This window comes from Strongylocentrotus purpuratus, unplaced genomic scaffold (genome assembly GCF_000002235.5).
Source record: "Strongylocentrotus purpuratus isolate Spur 01 unplaced genomic scaffold, Spur_5.0 spur5_scaffold_5, whole genome shotgun sequence".
In the NCBI taxonomy this organism is placed as follows: domain Eukaryota; kingdom Metazoa; phylum Echinodermata; class Echinoidea; order Camarodonta; family Strongylocentrotidae; genus Strongylocentrotus; species Strongylocentrotus purpuratus.
The window spans coordinates 25,058,917-25,079,612 of record NW_022145611.1 but is presented as its reverse complement, the minus strand read 5'-3'; the positions used below and the strand labels follow the sequence as shown (position 1 = coordinate 25,079,612).

The 20,696-nt window shown below is 37.2% G+C and overlaps 1 protein-coding gene across 1 annotated transcript in view; it reads left to right on the top strand.

The window, feature by feature from the left end:
• The first annotated feature begins 6,375 nt into the window (after positions 1 to 6,375).
• The window catches only part of LOC577545 (nuclear pore membrane glycoprotein 210), a 34,483-nt gene continuing 20,162 nt past the window's right edge, over positions 6,376 to 20,696 (top strand). The window contains exons 1-17 of the mRNA XM_777764.5: positions 6,376 to 6,581; positions 9,012 to 9,151; positions 9,788 to 9,919; positions 10,413 to 10,509; positions 11,103 to 11,253; positions 11,947 to 12,079; positions 12,720 to 12,848; positions 14,255 to 14,329; positions 14,685 to 14,797; positions 15,407 to 15,547; positions 16,048 to 16,185; positions 16,887 to 17,042; positions 17,503 to 17,611; positions 18,213 to 18,299; positions 18,679 to 18,830; positions 19,285 to 19,456; positions 20,089 to 20,209. Of these exons, the coding sequence (XP_782857.3) occupies positions 6,400 to 6,581; positions 9,012 to 9,151; positions 9,788 to 9,919; positions 10,413 to 10,509; positions 11,103 to 11,253; positions 11,947 to 12,079; positions 12,720 to 12,848; positions 14,255 to 14,329; positions 14,685 to 14,797; positions 15,407 to 15,547; positions 16,048 to 16,185; positions 16,887 to 17,042; positions 17,503 to 17,611; positions 18,213 to 18,299; positions 18,679 to 18,830; positions 19,285 to 19,456; positions 20,089 to 20,209 (2,228 nt within the window). The 5' untranslated portion in view covers positions 6,376 to 6,399. The remainder of the gene's footprint in view (positions 6,582 to 9,011; positions 9,152 to 9,787; positions 9,920 to 10,412; positions 10,510 to 11,102; positions 11,254 to 11,946; positions 12,080 to 12,719; positions 12,849 to 14,254; positions 14,330 to 14,684; positions 14,798 to 15,406; positions 15,548 to 16,047; positions 16,186 to 16,886; positions 17,043 to 17,502; positions 17,612 to 18,212; positions 18,300 to 18,678; positions 18,831 to 19,284; positions 19,457 to 20,088; positions 20,210 to 20,696) is intronic.

The following is a 20,696-nucleotide window of genomic DNA, read 5'->3' as shown; positions in this document are numbered from 1 at the left end:
TGGCCCAACGCCGAATAGCCAACCAATAGCCAACATTTATAAGTTAAAATTGAGACGATGGTCCAACTTTCAGCCCACATTGGCCCAACGTCATATAGCCAACCAATATATACATGCACTATTTATCAGTAAAGATGGAGACGATATAGACCAACGTTAAGCCAAGGTTGGCCCAACGTCGCGTATATTAGCCAACATATCCACCATTTATCAGTGAAAATGGCGACAATGGACCAACGTTCAGCCAACATTGGCTCAACGTCGACTAGCCAATTAACAACCACAATTTATCAGTAATAATTGAGACGATGGACCAACGTTCAGCCAACATTGGCCCAACATCGAATGGCCAGCCAAAAGCCAACATTTAAAATTTAAAATTGAGACAATGGACCAACGTTCAGCCGACGTTAGCCCAACGTCGAATAGTCAACCCAAAGCCACCATTTAAAAAAACTTAGACGATGGACCAACATGAAGCCAACATTGGCCCAACGCCGAATAGCCAACCAATAGCCAACATTTATAAGTTAAAATTGAGACGATGGTCCAACTTTCAGCCCACATTGGCCTAACGTCGAATAGCCAACCAATAGCCACCATTTATCAGTAAAAATAGTGACAATGGACCAACGTTCAGCCAACATAGGCCCAACGTCGAATAGCCAACTAATAGCCACCATTTATCAGTGAAAATGGCGACAAGGAGCCAACGTTAGCCCTACGTCGAATAGCCAAACATAAGCCAACATTTATCAGTAATAAATGAGACAATAGACCAACGTCAACCAACATTGGCCCAACGTCGAATAGCCAACCAATAGTCAACATTTATCAGTGATAATTGAGACGATGGACCAACATTTAGCCAACATTGGCCCCACGTCGAATAGCCAACCCAAAGCCACCATTTATCAGTGATGGCGACAATGGACCAACATTGAACCAACAATAGCCCAACGTGGAATAGCCAACCAAAAGCCACCATTTATCAGTGAAAATGGCGACAATAGACCAACGTTCAGCCAACATTGGCCCAACGTCGAATAGCCAACCAATAGCCATCATTTATCAGTGAAAATGGCGACAATGGACCAACGTTCAGCCAACATTAGACCAACGTCGAATATCCAACCAATAGCCACCATTTATCAGTGAAAATGGCGACAATGGACCAACGTTCAGCCAACATTGGCCCAACGTCGAATAGCCAACCAATAGCCACCATTTATCAGTGAAAATGGCGACAATGGACCAACGTTCAGCCAACATTGGCCCAACGTCGAATAGCCAACCAATAGCCACCATTTATCAGTGAAAATGGCGACAATGGACCAACGTTCAGCCAACATTGGCCCAACGTCTAATAGCCAACTAATATCCACCATTTATCAGTAAAAATGGTGACAATGGACCAACGTTCAGCCAACATTGGCTCAACGTCGACTAGCCAACCAAAAGCCAACATTTATCAGTGAAAATGGCGACAATGAGCCAACGTTAGCCCAACGTCGAATAGCCAACCAATAGCCAATATTTATCAGTGATAATTGAGACGATGGACCAACGTTCAGCCAACATTGGCCCAACGTCGAATAGCCAACCCAAAGCCACCATTTATCAGTGAAAATGGCGACAATGGACCAACATTAAACCAACGTTAGCCCTACGTCGAATAGCCAACCAAAAGCCACCATTTATCAGTGAAAATGGCGACAATGGACCAACGTTCAGCCAACACTGGCCCAACGTCGAATAGCTAACCAATAGCCACCATTTATCAGTGAAAATGGCGACAATGGACCAACGTTCAGCCAACATTAACCCAACGTCGAATAGCCAACCAATAGCCACCATTTATCAGTGAAAATGGCGACAATGGACCAACGTTCAGCAAACATTGGACTAACGTCGAATAGCCAACCAATAGCCACCATTTATCAGCGAAAATGGCGACAATGGACCAACGTTCAGCCAACATTGGCCCAACGTCGAATAGCCAACCAATAGCCACCATTTATCAGTGAAAATGGCGACAATGGACCAACGTTCAGCCAACATTGGCCCAACGTCGAATGAGCCAACCAATAGCCACCATTTATCAGTAAAAAATGGCGACGATGGCCCAACGATTAGCCAACGTTGGCTTGCCGACTGCGACCCTGCCGACCGTGGCCGACGTTGGCCCAACGCCGTATTGTTATCTGGGTGAAGCTCTGGGGGAGGGGGGGGGGGGGGGGGGGGGGACAAGCGAAAATGATCCAATCATGGACCTATTAACCATGCATATAAAATCAAATAAAGTCAGGTATGGCGAGAAACTCGATCCATTCCACATGTTTCTAAATTACTATTTTGGCTATTAAATTAATCTTTTCCCCTTTTTGTTGTTGACGTATAAGGGAAAGAGGTCTAAAGGACGATAGATTTCCAAACAAGGGAAAATAGGGACCTATGACGGGGGGGGGGGGGGGGGGGGTATTCCTGTGAGTAACAAAAATGTTCCCTATTGAAACCAGTGGCTGAACCAGCTCCGCTTTTTATGACTTCATTGAATTTGGTACTTTTTAAAGACCTTGGTGCGCGTGCGGAGGCGGCCCTCCCGGGGGGGGGGGGGGGGCAGATGGTGCACAGTGCCCACCCCCCACACTTTTTCAAGTACCCCACTTGTACCCCTTTTTACAGTAGGATAAGTGCCCATTTTACTTTGTAAAGTGCCACTATTAATATTTTGTATGCCCTTTCCCCGGTTTTTCACCTCTGGAAAGTGCCCCTTTTATTTTGATACGTGTCCATTTTCCTTCGACAAGTTTCACTTTTTCCTTTACAATACCGTGTTCAATTTCCATTTTAATGAGTGCCCTCTTCAATCTCTAGATGCCCCTTTTCAGGTACGAGAAGTACCCTTTTTCACTTCTGATAAGTGTCCCCTTCACCTCTGACAATAATATTGCCCTATTCAAATCTGAGAGGTGCCCCTTTTACTTTGACCAGTGCCCCATTTCCTTCGTAAAAAGTACTCCTTCCCCTTGTAATAACTACACCCTTTAACTCGGATAAGCACACCTTATATTTTCACATGTGACCCATTTAAAAAAGAGACGCTTACCTTTCTCAAAATAAAATGCCCCTATTCATCTCTTGTAAATGACCTTTTCAGGTACGAGAAGTTACTCCTTTTCACTTCAGATAAATGCCCTTTCCCCTCCTGAAAAGGGCTCTTTTCATCTCTGATGAGTGTCCCTTTTCACCTGTTATAACTACCCCTTTTATAATTACACGTGCCCCTTTTCCTTTCTAATAAATGCTCTTTGCCCTTCTCATAATTATTCCTTTTCATCTCTGATAAGTGCCCCGTTTATTTTAACATGTGCCTCTTTTTCTTTTTGATAATAGCCACTTCCCCCTTCTCATAAGTGCCCCTTTTCATACCTGGTCAGTTCATATCTGGTCAGTGCCCCTCTTCAGGTGCGCCTGTATGATAAGCGCCCCTTTTCACCTCTGATGACACGTGCCTCTTTTCCTTTCTTATAAGGGACCTATCCCCTTTTCATTAATGCCCCTTATCACCTTTTATAAATTCCCCTATCAAAATCTGACGGGTACCCCTTTTTCGTTGACAAATGCCCATTTCCTATTCTCATAAGTGCCCTTTTTTCATCCCCGCATGGTGAGTGCCTCTTTTTGTAGGTGTAAGAATTCCCCATTTTCACCCAATATCCTTTGTATACTTTGACACGTGCTCCTTTCCTTTTTTAGTAAGAATCTTATCCCTTTCGATAATTAGTGTTACCTAATTTCAACCTACCTAGAGCAAATTTCCCCCAGAGCTCGTTCGCATTCATAGATGATATAATTATAATACTTATCAAAGGTCATTTTAGTCTTCCGTTATGAGACTGTGCTAATTACCCCAGCAGGATTGAGTTTTTTCTCTTTATAAGATGTAATTTTTCGTACTTCGAGTCTGCGACCTCACAATTTTTTTAATTCTATCGCTCGCCAATGAATTTTCAAACCATCACACCCAACGGCAATAATAGTATGGTGTATAAGGAGAAACAATTATTGAAATCATCCCTGATAATGTTATCATCATGTTTATACCCATTTGTAGAAGCTGCTCTCCTCGGGGGTAAATGAAACAACGTAATAACTAGTACAATTTTCCCCAGGTAAGTGGAAAAATATGATGTAAATGAGTCAAGCATTTGTTATAGTTTTTATTAAAATTATTTATTGGCAGGGGCGGATCTTGAGGGGGGGGTTAAGGGTTTTAACCCTCCCCCTTTGGGCTGCCCCCTCCCAAAAGTAATTTTTTTTTTTATTGTAGTGCTTTTTACCCCCCCCCCGAAATACTGGTAGGCACTATTTTGAAATTCGGGGGGCAAAATGAAGAAAAAAAAATTGGTACTCACTACCCCCCCCCCCCCAACTGAGCGAAATTTTGGTCGGCAAGATTTTCAAATTTTGCTGATAGGCAGTCACCCCCCCCCCTTAAAAAAAAGCTAGATCCGCCCCTGATCTGTTGAATATCTGTCCAACGCGTCACGAAAGTTTAGAAAAAAAGCTTTCACTGCATGGATATGATTTGTTGCCCCTGCAACTACACCATGGATGTGTTATAATAGCCCCGTGTTGTGGGACGATTGTACCACTTAACTTCCGGTTTTAATGGCTTCAAAAAAAAATTGTTTCCCTTAAAGCCTGACTGTCCTACTTGTATACTACTTGCTCCTTCTATATAAAAAACTTCCCCAATCGGTGCCTGTTGGTCCCCCGTGATCATTTCTTATGTCATTTGAGAGCTGAGTTGATGAGATAGCCATAATATGTCAGTGACCTCGCTGTGTGGTCCCTCCTAGCCACACTAGTGTTGAAAAGCTTTAACCGTCCGAACCTAGTCATACACATTTCAAGCCAAGATATGCATCTTTCATTCCTTAACATACCTTTCATTGTTTAACTATAATAAAGTCGATATATGTCAAATTTGGAGAGAAAAAAAGTGTTATAATATTGTCCCCGGCCTCCCCTACTCATCAAACACTTACTTTGGAATAACGTCGATTCGGCGTCGATTGCGTGAAACACCAAATGTGAGAAACCGGTTATAGAGTATATCTGTTTCTTTTTCTTTCAATAGAATTTATTCATTAACTGAAGACTTTCATTTCACATTCATATCAAAATATCAAACAAAATCAGATGATACATTACAGGAAGTCTAAACAAAGGTTTACTTTATTTCTTGTATATAACTTCTAGTCTCTGGGTATTAATAGAGTATGTTAGTTCCATGACAACATAGAATTTTAAAGATTAAAAATATGTTTCTTTCTCATTTGCATTATTTAGAAACAGAATTTAGAAACAGAATGAATGCCTCCAAATTTTGAAAGTGAGGTGCCTGACACTATGAATATGACTGACAAAGAAAGCGGACAAAATAAACAGTTCCTCAGGTAGACAAAGAAACATCCCTTCACTGCTATTATGTAAAAATGTGTAGAACAGGTGTCACATGCATAGTCACCTTTTTACATAAAAGCAGCGAAGGGATGTTCCTTTATTTACCTGAGGAACTGTATATTTTGTCCGCTTTCTTTGTCCGTCATATTCATAGTGTGAATATCGTCCTATTTTATAGCGAGGTGCCCGAATATATTTTATATAATCAATATCAAAATTACATTTGTTATCGCTCTTCGGTTTCACTCTTTTAACCAGATAATTTCGGGCAATGAGAAGGCCGAATATCCTCATATTCATTCATATTTGTGTCTTGATTACAAAATAATTATTAAAGATATTAAAGATGTAAACTCATTCTGCCCCTCCCTTCGATAGGTTGAAGTATCTGCCCCGTAGAGTCCAGAGTTTCCGATTTCAAATCAGGCAGTGAGCCTCAGATTCGGATGCGTTATTTTCTTCTGCGGCACAGATTGGGGCTTTTTTTTAAAAAGAGGTCTTGATTTAACCCTAACCTATAACCCTAACCCTAAACTTTCCCATAGGCTCAACACGCACCTTACCCCAATCTGTGCCGCCGAAAAAAAAATAACGCGATTCGGATAGGGGAATTTCCCTTTTACCGAATGCGATAAGCCCATAAACTGATAATCATCTGTGGTGTGGAAATCAAATTTAATTTTTGTTACAGATTGTTTGGAAATGACGGTGGTGAACCTTACAATGGTAATCCACTTAATATAATCCACTTAATAGAATAAAGCATAAACATAAATGATATTGATATCGTTTTCATCTAATTTACCATATTATTAAATCAAAAATTGATCCACGAACGAACGACGTTGGATGCATGCCGCGTTGGCCGCGGGAATTTCGGATCACCTCGATTACTGTATGCGCGCGCAAACTACACACTGGTTATACATGAAAATGGCGTCGGCATTTCAACTCCATGTGACTTTTGGAGTCATCATTTTTGCTACGTTTTCATTACATTTTTCATCATGTACTGGACACAAACTGAATGTTCCCAGGATAATGCTTCCTTACTATGCAGCGACACCAATCAATTTTACCCTTGAAGGCAGCCAAGGCTGCTACACATGGTATGTTTAATGACTTTATTATTTACTGACAACTGAGTCGTGAGTCTTTTGTTGGCTGCAGCATGTCGTCGACGGTGGATCTGATACGAGCGGAGACTCCGGTTCGTGCAACCCCGAGCTGGCGGGGTACAGCGTCGCTTTGATGAGTGTGATGTTCGCTCAGTGTAGGCCAAATTCCGCGCTGCACTTACTCGGACCTTCGGCGTACAGATTTACTGTCTTAACCTAGGTCTAACGTTAGATTTTATTTGTTATTTATTTCATTTATTTATTTCACTCTGTTTTAAAAAACATCAAAAGTATATACATGTTCGTTCATTATCAACATAAGATAAAAGGAAGTGGGGAATCATGAAAGCCAAAATTGGCTTGATGAGAATGATCCCCAAATAAATACTAAGCATAAACAAGATGCAAACTTATTTTATATAAAAAACACATACATTTACAACAACAGAGGACAGAGGAAAGATAAAGATAACAAGGTAAAGATAGTGACAGGAAGACAAGAAGAGAGAGAAGATAAGAAGAAAGAAGTTACAGCTTGAGTGTTACATTTTACATAATAAATTACAATTTCAATTTGTTACGCTTAAATAACCCTTGTACATGTATTTGAAGCATTTTAAATTATTACACTGTTTTAAGACATCTGGCAGACTATTCCAAATTAATGGGCCATGAAAAAATATGGAATCTTTAGAGGTTGAAGTACGATGTAAAGGTAAATGAAAATCAAGAGCGTGTCTGGTATTATATTCGTGGATTTGACAATTCATTGTGAAACATTCCCTAAATGAGTCTGGTAAAGGTATATTTTTCAATAGCATGAACATAAAAGTGGCAACATTTAATAATATTATGTCATGGATTGGCAAAATTTGCAACTGTTTAAAAAGAGGATCACTATGACAAAGGAAATTTGAATGAGTTATTATACGTACTACTCGTTTTTGTAACTTATGTATTAAGGTTGGTCTTTGATGTGAAACCCCAAATTATATTACAGTAATTCAAGTGTGAAAATACAAGGGAGTAGTACAATAGTTTTAATATTTTTTGTGGTAGAAACTTTAACCTATAGAGTACACCAATATTCTTTGAAAGTTTTTTACAGAGATCATTTATAGTTCCATGACAGTTTATCGTCTAAGTAGATGCCCCAAAAAATAATATTTTGGACCTTTATTATTTCTTCATTCCTATAATGTAATTTCAAATCAATAGTTCCAGTGTGGCGAGTTCCAAAGATCATGCAATTTGTTTTTCCAGTATTCAAAATCAACTTATAAGCATTCATCCATTGACTTATATTATTTAATTGCATGTTTACCAATTGGTACAGTGAATTTAAATTTTTACCTGATGAGAAAATACTTGTATCATCTGCAAATAAAATAAAGTTAATCGACTGAGTGCAAAATATGATGTCATTTATATAAATAAGAAATAAAATTGGTCCTAAAATGGATCCCTGGGGCACTCCATATCTAACTGTTTTATATTCAGATTTTATATTATTAATTTCAGTAAGTTGTTTTCTTGAATCTAGATAGCTGCTTAACCACTTCAGTGGTATACCTCTAATCCCATAGTAATCTAATTTTTGTACTAATATTGAGTGATCTATTACATCAAAAGCCTTTGACAGATCAATATAAACTGCTAGGGTAAATCCACCATCTTTATTAATTCCATATAGTCTACTAGTTGGAGCATAAATAAAGGGCAACCATTGCATTTGCAATTTGCAACCCTTTTCAAGCGGCAGTGCCTTGCCCTTGTTGTAAATAAATATTAATTTACCGAGATCTAGATCTAGACCCTAGACTAGATTCTAGATTAATTTTATGAAAGCGAAAATGTAAGAGAAACTAGATCGAAACAAATCAAACCAATATATTTATAAGAATCTAGGCCTATGTAAATTGACAATTTTGTCACTTGTTTGTGATGTATTCAGCTTGAGAACTCGCATTCAATACACACCCAAGCCCAAGGCCGCGCCTTGTCAAGCAGCTGTCACATTAAAATCAATGAGGTTGTGGAAAATTTGCATACAATTTTTCGTACCAATATCTGATCTCTTTTCCACTTATTCCTTTGGTTTTATAAGGCACTAAAACTAAAAGTTGTTTTGTCTTTAAATTTGCCCCTTCACTTCAGATTTAGTGTCTGATGTGCTTTCAAGTCGATATGGTGAAAATATTTGTTTTGTTTGTTAGTTTGCCTCAGATCAAATATGATTTTAACTCCCACATAATGTTTCTCTTTTCGAGATTTTTTCTGTCCCATATTTGATTCAATCCTGATGTACATGTAAAGGTTTATTTAATACAATGAAAACATATTAATCCCCTCTGAGTGTTTTATTCTTGATACACTCTGCCTTCATTCTAAATGAATTTATTTTGTAATCTTGATCTGCAGGCGTTCCTTGAGAGCTGATGTGGCTTCTGTTCAACCCATTGATCAGGATAGCGGAAGTGGATGTGCCCAGAGAGCCCTTGTTACTGCATTGTCCGCTCATCCAACACAGCGAACGAGTGTGGTGTTTGCAGAGGAATTAGGTTTGTAGAAGAAGAACAAAAATAAAAATGACACCAAATACAACAATTGAACAAAAACATTTTCCTGTTGCAACAGAAGACAGATCAAATTATATACCAATTTAAAATTCATAATTTTTTTTAATGAAGTGATTTGTATCTCTACCTTAGTATAGGTTCTCCAGGAAAAAATACTGAGTTGTATTACAATGGTTTCATGAGTTATTGAAAACATATACTTGGAAAATAGTTTTGGTAGACATCAGAAAGATCTGTATGAAATTCGTAAGAGAGGAAAGTAAAATTAAAAGAGACCTTTTCTTTTGTCGACATATCTTAGAAAGTTTTTTCTATGAAACCTTGCCTTTTTTGATGACTAAAATCAGGATTTTTATTTTGTGCAGAATGATCAAGACAGTAAAAAAAAAAGTCAAAATATTTTGATACCAACTAATATGATCTAATCCCCTCTGAACGTATGAATTTTGCAGAAATGACATGCTTGATCACCTGCAAGATACTCAAATAGAGAAATAGTTAACAGTTCCATGTGCTTTTTTTTTTTAAAATTTAATATTTTTGGTAAAATATCCATGATATAAGGTGTACTTAAAAAAAAACTTGTACTAAGCTGTAACACCTTTTTATGTTCTGTAGGAAGTGGACAAGTAATCAGATGTGATGTCATCGTTGATCAAATTGATCTGATTGATATAACTACTACAACACGGATCCTCTATTTGGGGGACTCTCCTGAGGAGTTTGAAGTCAGAGCTCTGGACGATGAAGGTGAGGCATTCAAAAGATATGTTTTTATTATAACAATACTAATAATAGTATGATATCATCTGCTGAAGTTCAGAAGGACATTAAACTCATGAGATGGAGTTATGCCCCTCTGGTCTTGAACTGACTTTATTGTGTAATGTAGTCATATGTGAAGTATCATTTGCAAATGTGTTGTCCATCAATAAACCTAATGGTTACCAGTATCTGTGCAGGAATATAATAATTATAACAATTTCAGATTATTGGGTTCCAGCAGTTTGACTTTTAGTCATATTTTTTTGACAAATATTTGTATTGATTGTTTAATTATCTATTCATTGTTATATTATTATATTTCTCTTCCTTGATATCTCACATTATTTAGGTCTTGTAATTGTCTTGGGGGGGGGGGGGGTTGAAAATGTAATTTTGGATTATTATTTTTTTCATTACTTGCTGATGAATATAAGGGGTGGTATTAATAGAAACTGTTTGATGTTTTGGTTCATGTCAGGTAATACCTTCAGCACTCTGGAAGGATTGGAGTTTGAGTGGACTCTCCTATCAGATTATGAGGCAGATAATGCTGTGGACGCCAAGAGCATTCTAAGGTAAAATTATTCAATTTTGAAGAGTGAGATGGAAATAAATAAATGTAAAAAAACTACCTGGTTTCTGTCCTAGATTATCATTTCCTTGCATTTCTTTTTTTGTCTTGTTAGTTCTACACAAATCGTTGATTAATGGTGTGATGACTTATTATCATTATGTGCTACAAAATGTCAATTTTGATGTTTTTATCTGTTTCACTTGAACCAAGTTAATAGTAACTAGTAACTTTTTGAATTTTCTGTCATTCTCTTATCTTTCATTAAATTATGTTTTTTTGTACATAAGTTTAATTTTCTGATAAATATATAACACCCAAATTTAATATATTTGAAAAGCAATAAGTTTAAATATACTTGATAAATATTGAATTCAACTTGAATACAAACAAATTTAATGAAAAAATCTTCCCAAACTGTGAACCTAATTTGAATCTTCAATAATTGTTAAACAGAACTTGATTCAAAGTACAAACAAGATAATCTATCTTTTAAGTTGAATGTAATTAGCAAGGAATCCGAATTATCTTTACCTCATTTATTGAATACATGACTTTGATTGAATTACAAATCCCTTTACTGTTTCCTTTCCACAGGATTGTTCAGTTCAAAGACTTGCCGTATGACCCTCCTGCTCATATCACCTCTATGGAGGCTGGAGGCAAGCAGGGAGACAGGATCCTCATTGAAGGGTTGAGGGCTGGGTCAGCCAAGGTCGGGGTCAAGATCAAATCAGCTGGATTCAAGGTGAGATGAGCCCTGGGTTTTTTTTATTCTTAACAGGTCTGAAGAAAGTTTGGAATTTATCAATTATTAGATCATGAATTTACAAAGAAGACCTGTACATGGTGGGACTTCAGGAAACAGAACTTGTTATTATTATGATTACTAGTAGAGTATTGATGCACACTCATGTGCTAACTAGATCATGTTTATTTACCTTCTGTTTTTCCAGCTGTAACAGAGTTGTTTGAGCCAGCTAACTCCCGAAAAAGTAGCGCACTATTTTATGTTGTAGGCGCTTTGACATTCTGCAAAGTGCGTTTGATTCACCTTTCTTACAAGTTGATAAGTCGTCGACTGTGGATCACATGGTCCGCGGTTGGAGTCCCGCCGCAGCACTAATGTCCTTTGGCAAGACATTAATCTACATTTGCCACTCTCCACCCAGGTGCTAAATGGGTACCGGTAGGAAGGAATTCCTTGAATGCTGTAAGCGCCAAAATCGGCAGCCTAGCAGAGCCAGTATTCGGGGCGCCTTGAGCACCTTGCATAGTGGATATATGCGCTATATAATATCCCATATTATTATTATTAAAACAGAAACTCCATGAGCAGTTTGATGTGGTGATATGAAGTGCAGAAAGTGATTTGTGATATGAAGTGCAGAAAGTGATTTGTGATATCTTGTTTTGTTTTCTTCTTTCTTCCCTCTGATAGGATGTAAAGCAGAGCGTTGTCCGTCTCATAGTCATAGATCATCTCACCCTGAATCCATCTCAAGATATCTACATCCTGGTACATGCCTACATCTACTACACTGTGGAGAAAATCAGACAGGGAAAGACCACAAGTAAGCATTATCTTCCCCCAAAACAACGCCAATTTTAAATCACAATAAAAACCTTCTTCAGAGTCTTCAAATTTTGTTTCCAATCTAAAATTGGATATTATATCCCCTTTTATTTAAATCCTGCTATATTTTGATGTCATTTTTGTTGTTGAAAGAGCAAAGCAGTAAAAGAAGAATACTGCCTATTAATTTGAAGTAGAAGTTCTCATTTATGAAATATCCATATCCTTCTTGTGATAAAGTTTGTAAGTTTGTTACATAACTGCTTAGACTTCAATATTTTTAATTTTCATGCTTGTATCTAATATCCCAGTCTCTCCAGCGAGACTGACACCAGACCGGCCCAAAAATAAAAATCCTCTGAATTGCAAAGCATTGATCGGTTTAAATCAGGGTGTATAGTCCCTTCGGCCACGTGCCTTGGGTATAACTCATTAATCAGAATTATCAACGTGATGACAAATATCTTTTTCATTATTATTAGTCTTATCAACTGTAATTGAAAACTCTCATTTCCGTATTTCTTCATCATTGTCACTATAAATACTAAATCTTATACACTACCCAATATGTCTCTTTCCCCAAAAAATATGGGCATGGATGATATATTATCACCTGCTTTTGTCATTTCCATTTGCAGTTGTAACCATGCCATCGACCCAGTATCGCCTTGCTCTTGGAAACTCATCAGTTGGATCACTTACTGAGAGCAATTCAATGGTGACCGGTCTGGCTCTGGGACACACACAGATCATGCTTCAGGATAGGAGTATCCTTTTACAATCCCTACGGATCGGGTTACAGGCTTAGATATCCAAGATTGGATCCATCCAGGCACCCTTCTGTTGAGTGTAACATGCTCATTTATTATTTGAAATTGCTTAATCGTTAAAGCTTCATTATTTAAGATTCATTGTTCTATCAGTTGGATATGATTTAAAATTCAACATATGATTTTTTTTCTTCAATCTTGTTATAAAGCTTTAAAAAAATTCCCCAAAATCATTATGTTTTCTGGTTGTCCGTCCGTCCGTCCGTACGTCCCGTTCTCGTGATCGCGTTATCTCAAGAACCAATTGATGGATTCTCTCCAAACTTGGATCATGTATGTATCTTACAGAGCCAATGAACTGATTAGATTTTGGGGTCACGAGATCGAAGGTCAAAGGTCACAGGGTTCATTATGTATTCAAAAATAGCTTGTGATCGCAATATCTCAAGAACCGATCAATGGATTCCTGCAAAACTTGGGTCATGTATGTATCTAACAGAGCCAATGAACTGATTAGATTTTGGGGTCACGAGGTCGGAGGTCAAAGGTCACAGGGCTCATTATGTATACAAAAATGGCTTGTGATCGCATTATCTCAAGAACCGATCAATGGATTCCTGCCAAACTTGGGTCATGTATGTATCTAACAGAGCCAATGAACTGATTAGATTTTGGGGTCACGAGGTCGAAGGTCAAAGGTCACAGGGCTCATTATGTATACAAAAATAGCTTGTGATCGCGTTATCTCAAGAACCGGTCAATGGATTCCTGCCAAACTTGGGTCATGTTTGTATCTAACAGAGCCAATGAACTGATAAGATTTTGGGGTCACGAGGTCAAAGGTCACAGGGCTCATTATGTATGCACAAATAGCTTGTGATCGCATTATCATGAGAACCAATAGACATATTACTATCAAACTCAAGACATGTATATATGTATCTTGCAGAGGCAATTAACTGATTAGATTTTAGGGTCATCAGGTCAAAGGTCATGGGGCTCATTATGTATGACTATAAAATGTTTGTGAATGCATTATTATTAAAACCGACAGATGGATTACAATCAAACTTGAATTTTAAAAAATTGCTTCCGTTTTGGTTTGTAAAGTTGCTCTATGGCGGAGGCATCATTTTTGACTGCGCGCAGTCAAAATTCCATCTAGTTATTTCTTTATCCTCTTGAATTGTATAATGTATTCAAAATGTGGAGTTTTATTTATATCTACAGAAAGTGTGCCAAAACTATTCAGAACCACTAGAGGAAGTTAGTGAATTCATTCATTTTGTCTGAACATGGAGCTCTTGAGATTTGTCACATGGGAATGATTGGAGATTTTTGAGATGTCTGTATGTTATGAAATAAATAAAGAATTGCATCCTTAATGCTGATGTGCAACTCAGATTTTAAAGATTTCAAGGGATTTAAGGACAGTCTACCATCAGCAGACATCTATGTTATAGAACCAGCGTACTTAGGTAAGTTTCTATTTAATATCATTCCCTTTTTAAAAAACATGTTGCATGAGATATAACTATTTTCATTCTTTTTATTTATTTACTTATTTTTTATTGTATTACTTTTTGCATTCCACGCTTTGAAGAGAAAAGAAAATCTTGCAGGACACCCAATAACGGAAAGAATCATAAGTTTGAACCAATGGTGAGCAAATTGGACACTGATTAGAATACAAAAAATGAAAATTACCTGATGTGTTTTATAAAGTGAAAAGAAAGTAACACAAATTATTTTTCTGTTCATAATTATTCCTTACTTGAACATTACTGCATTGTTTATCCAATTTAATGAGATTTGAATGATTTTTATTTGCAGGATTTGTAATTGTACCTGGTGGGAACTGGGTGTTGGAGACTGGCCTCTATTATGAGATAACTATTGATGTCTATGATAGAGAGAGTCACAAGATGTTCCCTTCAGATATACCTGTAAGTTTCAGACTTGAATGTTACATTTTGTAATGGTTTATGAGCTTATTTTGCCAGTTTGAGAGACTTATATTGGCTTGTATTATGTGATAAATTTGTGACATTGTGGCTGGTAAACTTGAAACATTAATATTTTATCTAATTTTGTCACTATTTGTTTCAAATTATAAGGGATTAGTGTAAGTCTCAACATCACTTTTCTAAACCAAACTAATCTACTTCCCAATTAGTTGTGAACAAGCTCATGGACTGTAATTAACTGAACCAGTAATTTACTGCAAAATTATTAATGATGATTCTTGATATACGTGTATGGATTGTGTTATACAGATAGATCCTACTCTTGACACATGGTTTAGTGAGAGTACGCTCCACCTAATGGTATACAGATAGATGTCACTGGATGATTAAGATGTTAGGATTTGTCATAATTGTTAAGATTGAATACCCAACAAAACAAAAACAAAACCAACAAAAACTGTTAAAGGAGCTAGTTTTGAAGAAGTTTCAATGATGGATACCAAATTTGGATGATACATTTATAGTATTTTGATGTTTGTTATGACAATCATTCTCCTTTCCTTGCTCTTTCCTCTATGTCATCAACAGAATATCCGCATTGATACAGTATTCCCTGAAGCCTACTTCCAAGTGATCCGATCCAGCGAGAATGGTTCATACCATTATGTAAGGACTCTACAGAGTGGTATCACTGAGATCAATGCAGCACTTGTAGCAATGATTAAACCAGTAAGTATCGAGTAGTACACATCACATTTCATTATCAGGGTCCTGTTTCATAAAACTTGTTATCAATAATAAATTGCAATAACTGTTACAAGCTACCGAAATCGTGACGTTTGATTGACCGACGGCAAATTTGTTATTGATAACAAGTTTTATAAAACGGGGCCCAGGTTGATTTAAATTGCAATGAACTCCAAAGGAAGCATGAAAGCAAACATAATAATTGAAAAATGGATTTGATGCATCCCTTTATTCCTTCGTACCTTTTGACAATATTGTCAAACTAAATAATCATGCACACTTTAAGTCTCCGGATTGCTCTGAATCCAGGGAGCTCCAAGAAAAAACGTAATCAATATTTTTAAGCATACAGGCAATTTTCAATGTTTAGAAGTTTAACATGGGATTACAGATTTATTTGTCCTTCTATGATAATTGATAAAATATAGTTGTTAATAAGAGAAATCCAGAATATGTGTTGAATGCTATTCTTTTGTTTTTAGGATGGTGAACGAGCAGAGTTTGAGGTCCCCATCAAGGAGTCCCAGGAGGCTGAAATCTTTGACCCTATCCTCGTCAGACCAGAATACATTGCCTTTGCTTACCAACCTGGTCAACCAGGCTACCAATATCCTCTCAAGGTGAGTCAGCTATGAATATCATTAACTCTGTATTATTTTTTTGTCTATAGTGAAATATTGGTTTAGTTCGTGAGCTGTAAAGCAAATTTTCTACAGAAGTGCCTTACATGGAATCTGTACTCTAACCTGACTTCAAGGCAGAGCATTGTCACATTAACACGTCTTCTATTTGAGAGCAGATGTGTGACCATCATGACATGTAGGGTGAAGTGATATTTAACCTTAGATGACAGACACTATTGATCTCCAAATTTGCATCATGATGATTCACAGCATTTGTATGGCGCCATAAAAAAACATTCAAATGCACTAGCTCCTCCAATAAAGTTAGCATTTAAATGTCTGAATGAAGACGTGAGTTTTGAGTGAAGCTTTGTAGTGGTCAACGTTGACAATTTCGCTAATAGATGATGGGAGGGAATTTCAAAGGCAAGGAGTAATAGAGGAAAATGCCCGGTCTCCATATCCCTTGACATGAGTAATGGGCATCTGGAGAGTAAGGCCAGATGAGCGAAGTCCAGGGCGAAGATGACGCCGCACGATTAAAGATGACACATATCCTGGGGTCTGACCATGAATTGCCTTAAAGCAATATAATGAATTGTAAATCATTTTGAGAAGCTCCTTAAAGAAGAAATTACGTTCAAAAGCACTAACATTAATGTTAATGACATACTTGATTTTGACTCTTAATCTTTTAGGCAACTGGTGGTACTGGAAGCTATGTTTGGTCATCATCCCAACGTGTTACAGGAACCGTCAACGTCCATGGACTTGTTACGACAGGAGACACCACAGGAATGACCAACGTCACAGCTGCAGACAACCGTAATCTAGCACACTTTGGCCGGAGCAGGGTAAGAATCACCAACTCACTTTGAGTCTTAAATTTTAGGTTTCCTGGGAGAATTTTCAATTGTTGTCAACAACTTGTTCGGCTTGCACCCAGTAAATAAAGATCACATGCTGAATCTTGTAATTGAAAACAAGATAGAAAAATAAATCTCTTTGAAAAGAAGAATAAATAATGTATATGAGTTATCATAAAAATTACTTCTTTTCCTCTATTTTATCTTTAAGAAAATAAAAAGGAAATGTGCACATTTTTCTAACATATTAACGATAAACAAGCATGGAGATTTATAGTAAATATTAGGGTATTTTCTCATTCATTTTTGTGCTTTCCCCTTTGACTTCCATCAGAGCTATTCCGTCTTCAAACTCACAGCTCTTCCTCTATTTTAGGTTCCTTTTTTCTTCTTCTATAATGCCCATTCCTTCTATGAATGTCTGTCTTTTTCTGTGTGCAATTTGCAGGTTTATCTGTTGCCGCCCACCAAGATGATCTTTCTTGATTCTCGTGTTGAGGCAGAAGTAGGTTCCATTCTTCACTTGCCACTGGCAATGGAAGCGTACTATGAAGCTGGTGAGTAGAGCTTGCCAGCATTTTATGTCTATCCTGGAAAAAACGCCTTTGTTATGTGCTATGCTGTTTAATATTGTTATCCTTGAATATATTACTTTTTCAATATTTTTAAAAGTCCCACTGCACTACTTGTAGCTACTTGCGCCCTCTTTGGAGCAAAAAATGCTTAATCGGTGACCATTGGTCCCCCATGACCCTCTTTTTCTTATATTACTTGAGAGCTTATTTGATGAGATAACCGCCTGTCAGTGGCCATGCTGGGAGGTCTAATCCCTCCTGGCCAAACTAGTGCAGTGGGGCTTTAAAAGGTTTAGATTTAGCAATCATCGTTTTGCCGCTTCTCTGGTAGTTATCATTATGTTAAATCTTTGTCATCATGTTCTTGCTGTGCTTAAATTTGTACACGAAGTTGAATAAACTGTCCCAATATAATTAGTGAACATAGTATTCTTCCCCTCCCCCCCCCCCCCCCCCCTCCCCCAATAAAAACAAAAAATAAGAGAGAGAGAAAGGAAAGTAAAAGTTGATTTTATACTTCATTGATGGTTTGGGTTAGCTATCTGTTCATCCATTTATGTTTTTTATTTTTTTTATCTTGTAGGAAAAGAAAGGGTGATGTTGACTCACTGTGGGTCTCTTCCTCTCAGTACCGACGTTGCTGATCAAAGCATCTTCCAGAAAACCGAACGTAAGATTGTTGATTTATACACATGCTTTTTCAAGTTTTTCAAAGTTCACATGGGAATAAAATAATTTTTAATGTAATATTTCTTTTTGTGGACAAAGTTATGTGCCCATGATGTTTATTTGATATGAATGACTTTTGCAGGGGTCTCTTTTTAGAGAAAGTACTGAAATTCCCTTCAATTCTTGCAAGTTGGTGATAATTATTCTTTTCGATACAGTATGTGTTTCTGTACAGATTCAGATTAATGTTTTTTTCCCCATCCTTTGGGTGCTGCACTTTATATACTTTTATAGATATATTGTGTTTTTTTTAAATAAAAAAAATAAAAAATAAAAAAGAAAATCACATTTCCTTTCCCTTAACCATTTTCCATTGACAGCTGGTGAGAAGTTTGAGGTAGTAGCTGACTCCTGTACCACTCTCCATGTGAAAGCTATGTCAGTAGGTCACACCCAAGTTAGCGTGATCCTTAAACAAGGCGGTGTCAAGCTGCAGGCATCTGTCACCATCGCTGCCTTTGCACCCCTACAGGTAGGCACATCTTGAGAAATTGTAGTTTAATTACTGGACCTGTTTGAATTATTTTCTGCCTCTTATTTTTATACTCGTATGTTGATTAGCTTGCTCTAGAACCCATATTTTGACCAGAGAATTTAATTAACCGATTCTCTTGAGCACAAAGTTTTTTATTGAACACATGGAACAGTATGAAACTGAAGTCAGGCACTCTATTAAAAAACTAACAATACATATTTCATGTTACCAAATAGCAGTGATTACAAGAATCGCATGAAGAATGAGCAATGCATTCTTTTAATCCTATTGTATTGGTAGTAAAAGCATGTGACACCTCCTAGTCAACATACAATTCTTATATTTTATTTTCTCCTTTGAATATGCTAATGAATAGGAAAAGTTCAGAAAATCAAGTTGTTCTTTATTTTTAATCAAATTTGAATATTCTGATGATTGTTCCGTATTCCAGCCCCTTGATCCAGACAGCATTGCCATTGTTGCCCTAGCTTCATCTAAGACTCTGGTCCTGACAGGAGGACCCCAGCCTTGGGTCCTGGACCCGTCACGTTACTACCAGAACCTGGAGGCAGAGGAACAGGACTGGGTCAAATCCAACCATGTCAGAGGTTATGGCGCAACAAGTAAGTAAACTTAATCACGGATGAGTTTGTGTGTTGAGAGCCAGAAGGGGATTCACTGTGTATTAAAAGATGATATATATATTACCCTTCTGACTCAAAGCAGACTTCATGAATACCCTTTCTGTCCAATTCGTTACTGAAATCTGATGTAATTTTTTCACTAGAGGAATGCCAGTCTTAACGTTCTTGCCTGATTTCAGTCCATATTACCTCTGTATTTCAGGCCTGTGCAGGCTTCATATTGTTAGTAGTTATGAATAGACTTATAGCCAGTGTAAAAAATACTTTTCTGCTAGCGGGATTTAGCATGGTTGTAGTGTGATTTTCTCACCATTATATTTAAGTATTATTCTGTTATTACCAGAGCTGTTTTGTAGCGTTCGAGAGCCAAGTCGCTAACCGCTTGCGTGTATTTTTTCACTGCTTATAGCTTTATTTATTTTTTAATTTTAATTTATAACTTTTACTTTTCAGGACTCCTCAATCCTCCCTCTCTCTCACATGGTGCATCCCCAAGCCTACTGTATAACTTCTACTTTCTTTTTATCTAAAAATAAAGTAACAAATGTCCCTGAATTTTGCATACTTATATGTTTTTCACTGGAAATTATATTTATTATATCTTTTTGCAGAGAACTACCATGTCTTCCAAGTATTGTGCCGTCATCTTGGAGAGCAGACTTTGACCGTCAATGTTGGTAATGATCCTACTGCGCGCAACAAGTTCCCTGCTAGGTCCTCGGCTACTGTCAGGTAAGACCTAATAGGAAAGGGATTAACAGTTTAATATCTTTGCAGTGATGTTGTTGGTGAATAACACTTCAGATTTGACCAAGTATACTCGAGTGAATATCAGAAGACTAAAATATCAGTCATCAATGCTATGTAGCATTCATTTCCTGTAATTTCTGTTGAATGTATTATTTGTGGACTATTGTATACCATTTGCAGACAAAAAATGAACTCATGTATTTTCATTCTTGAGCATGTTAAGATTAGATGATACTCTTATGTCAGGAGATCTTGAGTACCAGTATCATGGTTGTTGAACTATTACTATAGTGTATTTGCAAATATGCGTGAACTGTATCTATATGCATAATTACCAAATTATCGACCGCTGGCAACCAACTAATAGAAGACCCCAAAATATGGAAAACGCTGAGTAGTTCAAAGTTGAATACAACAAAGAATATGTATTTCCATGTAAATTGAACATCCTATTATATTCAACTGGTAC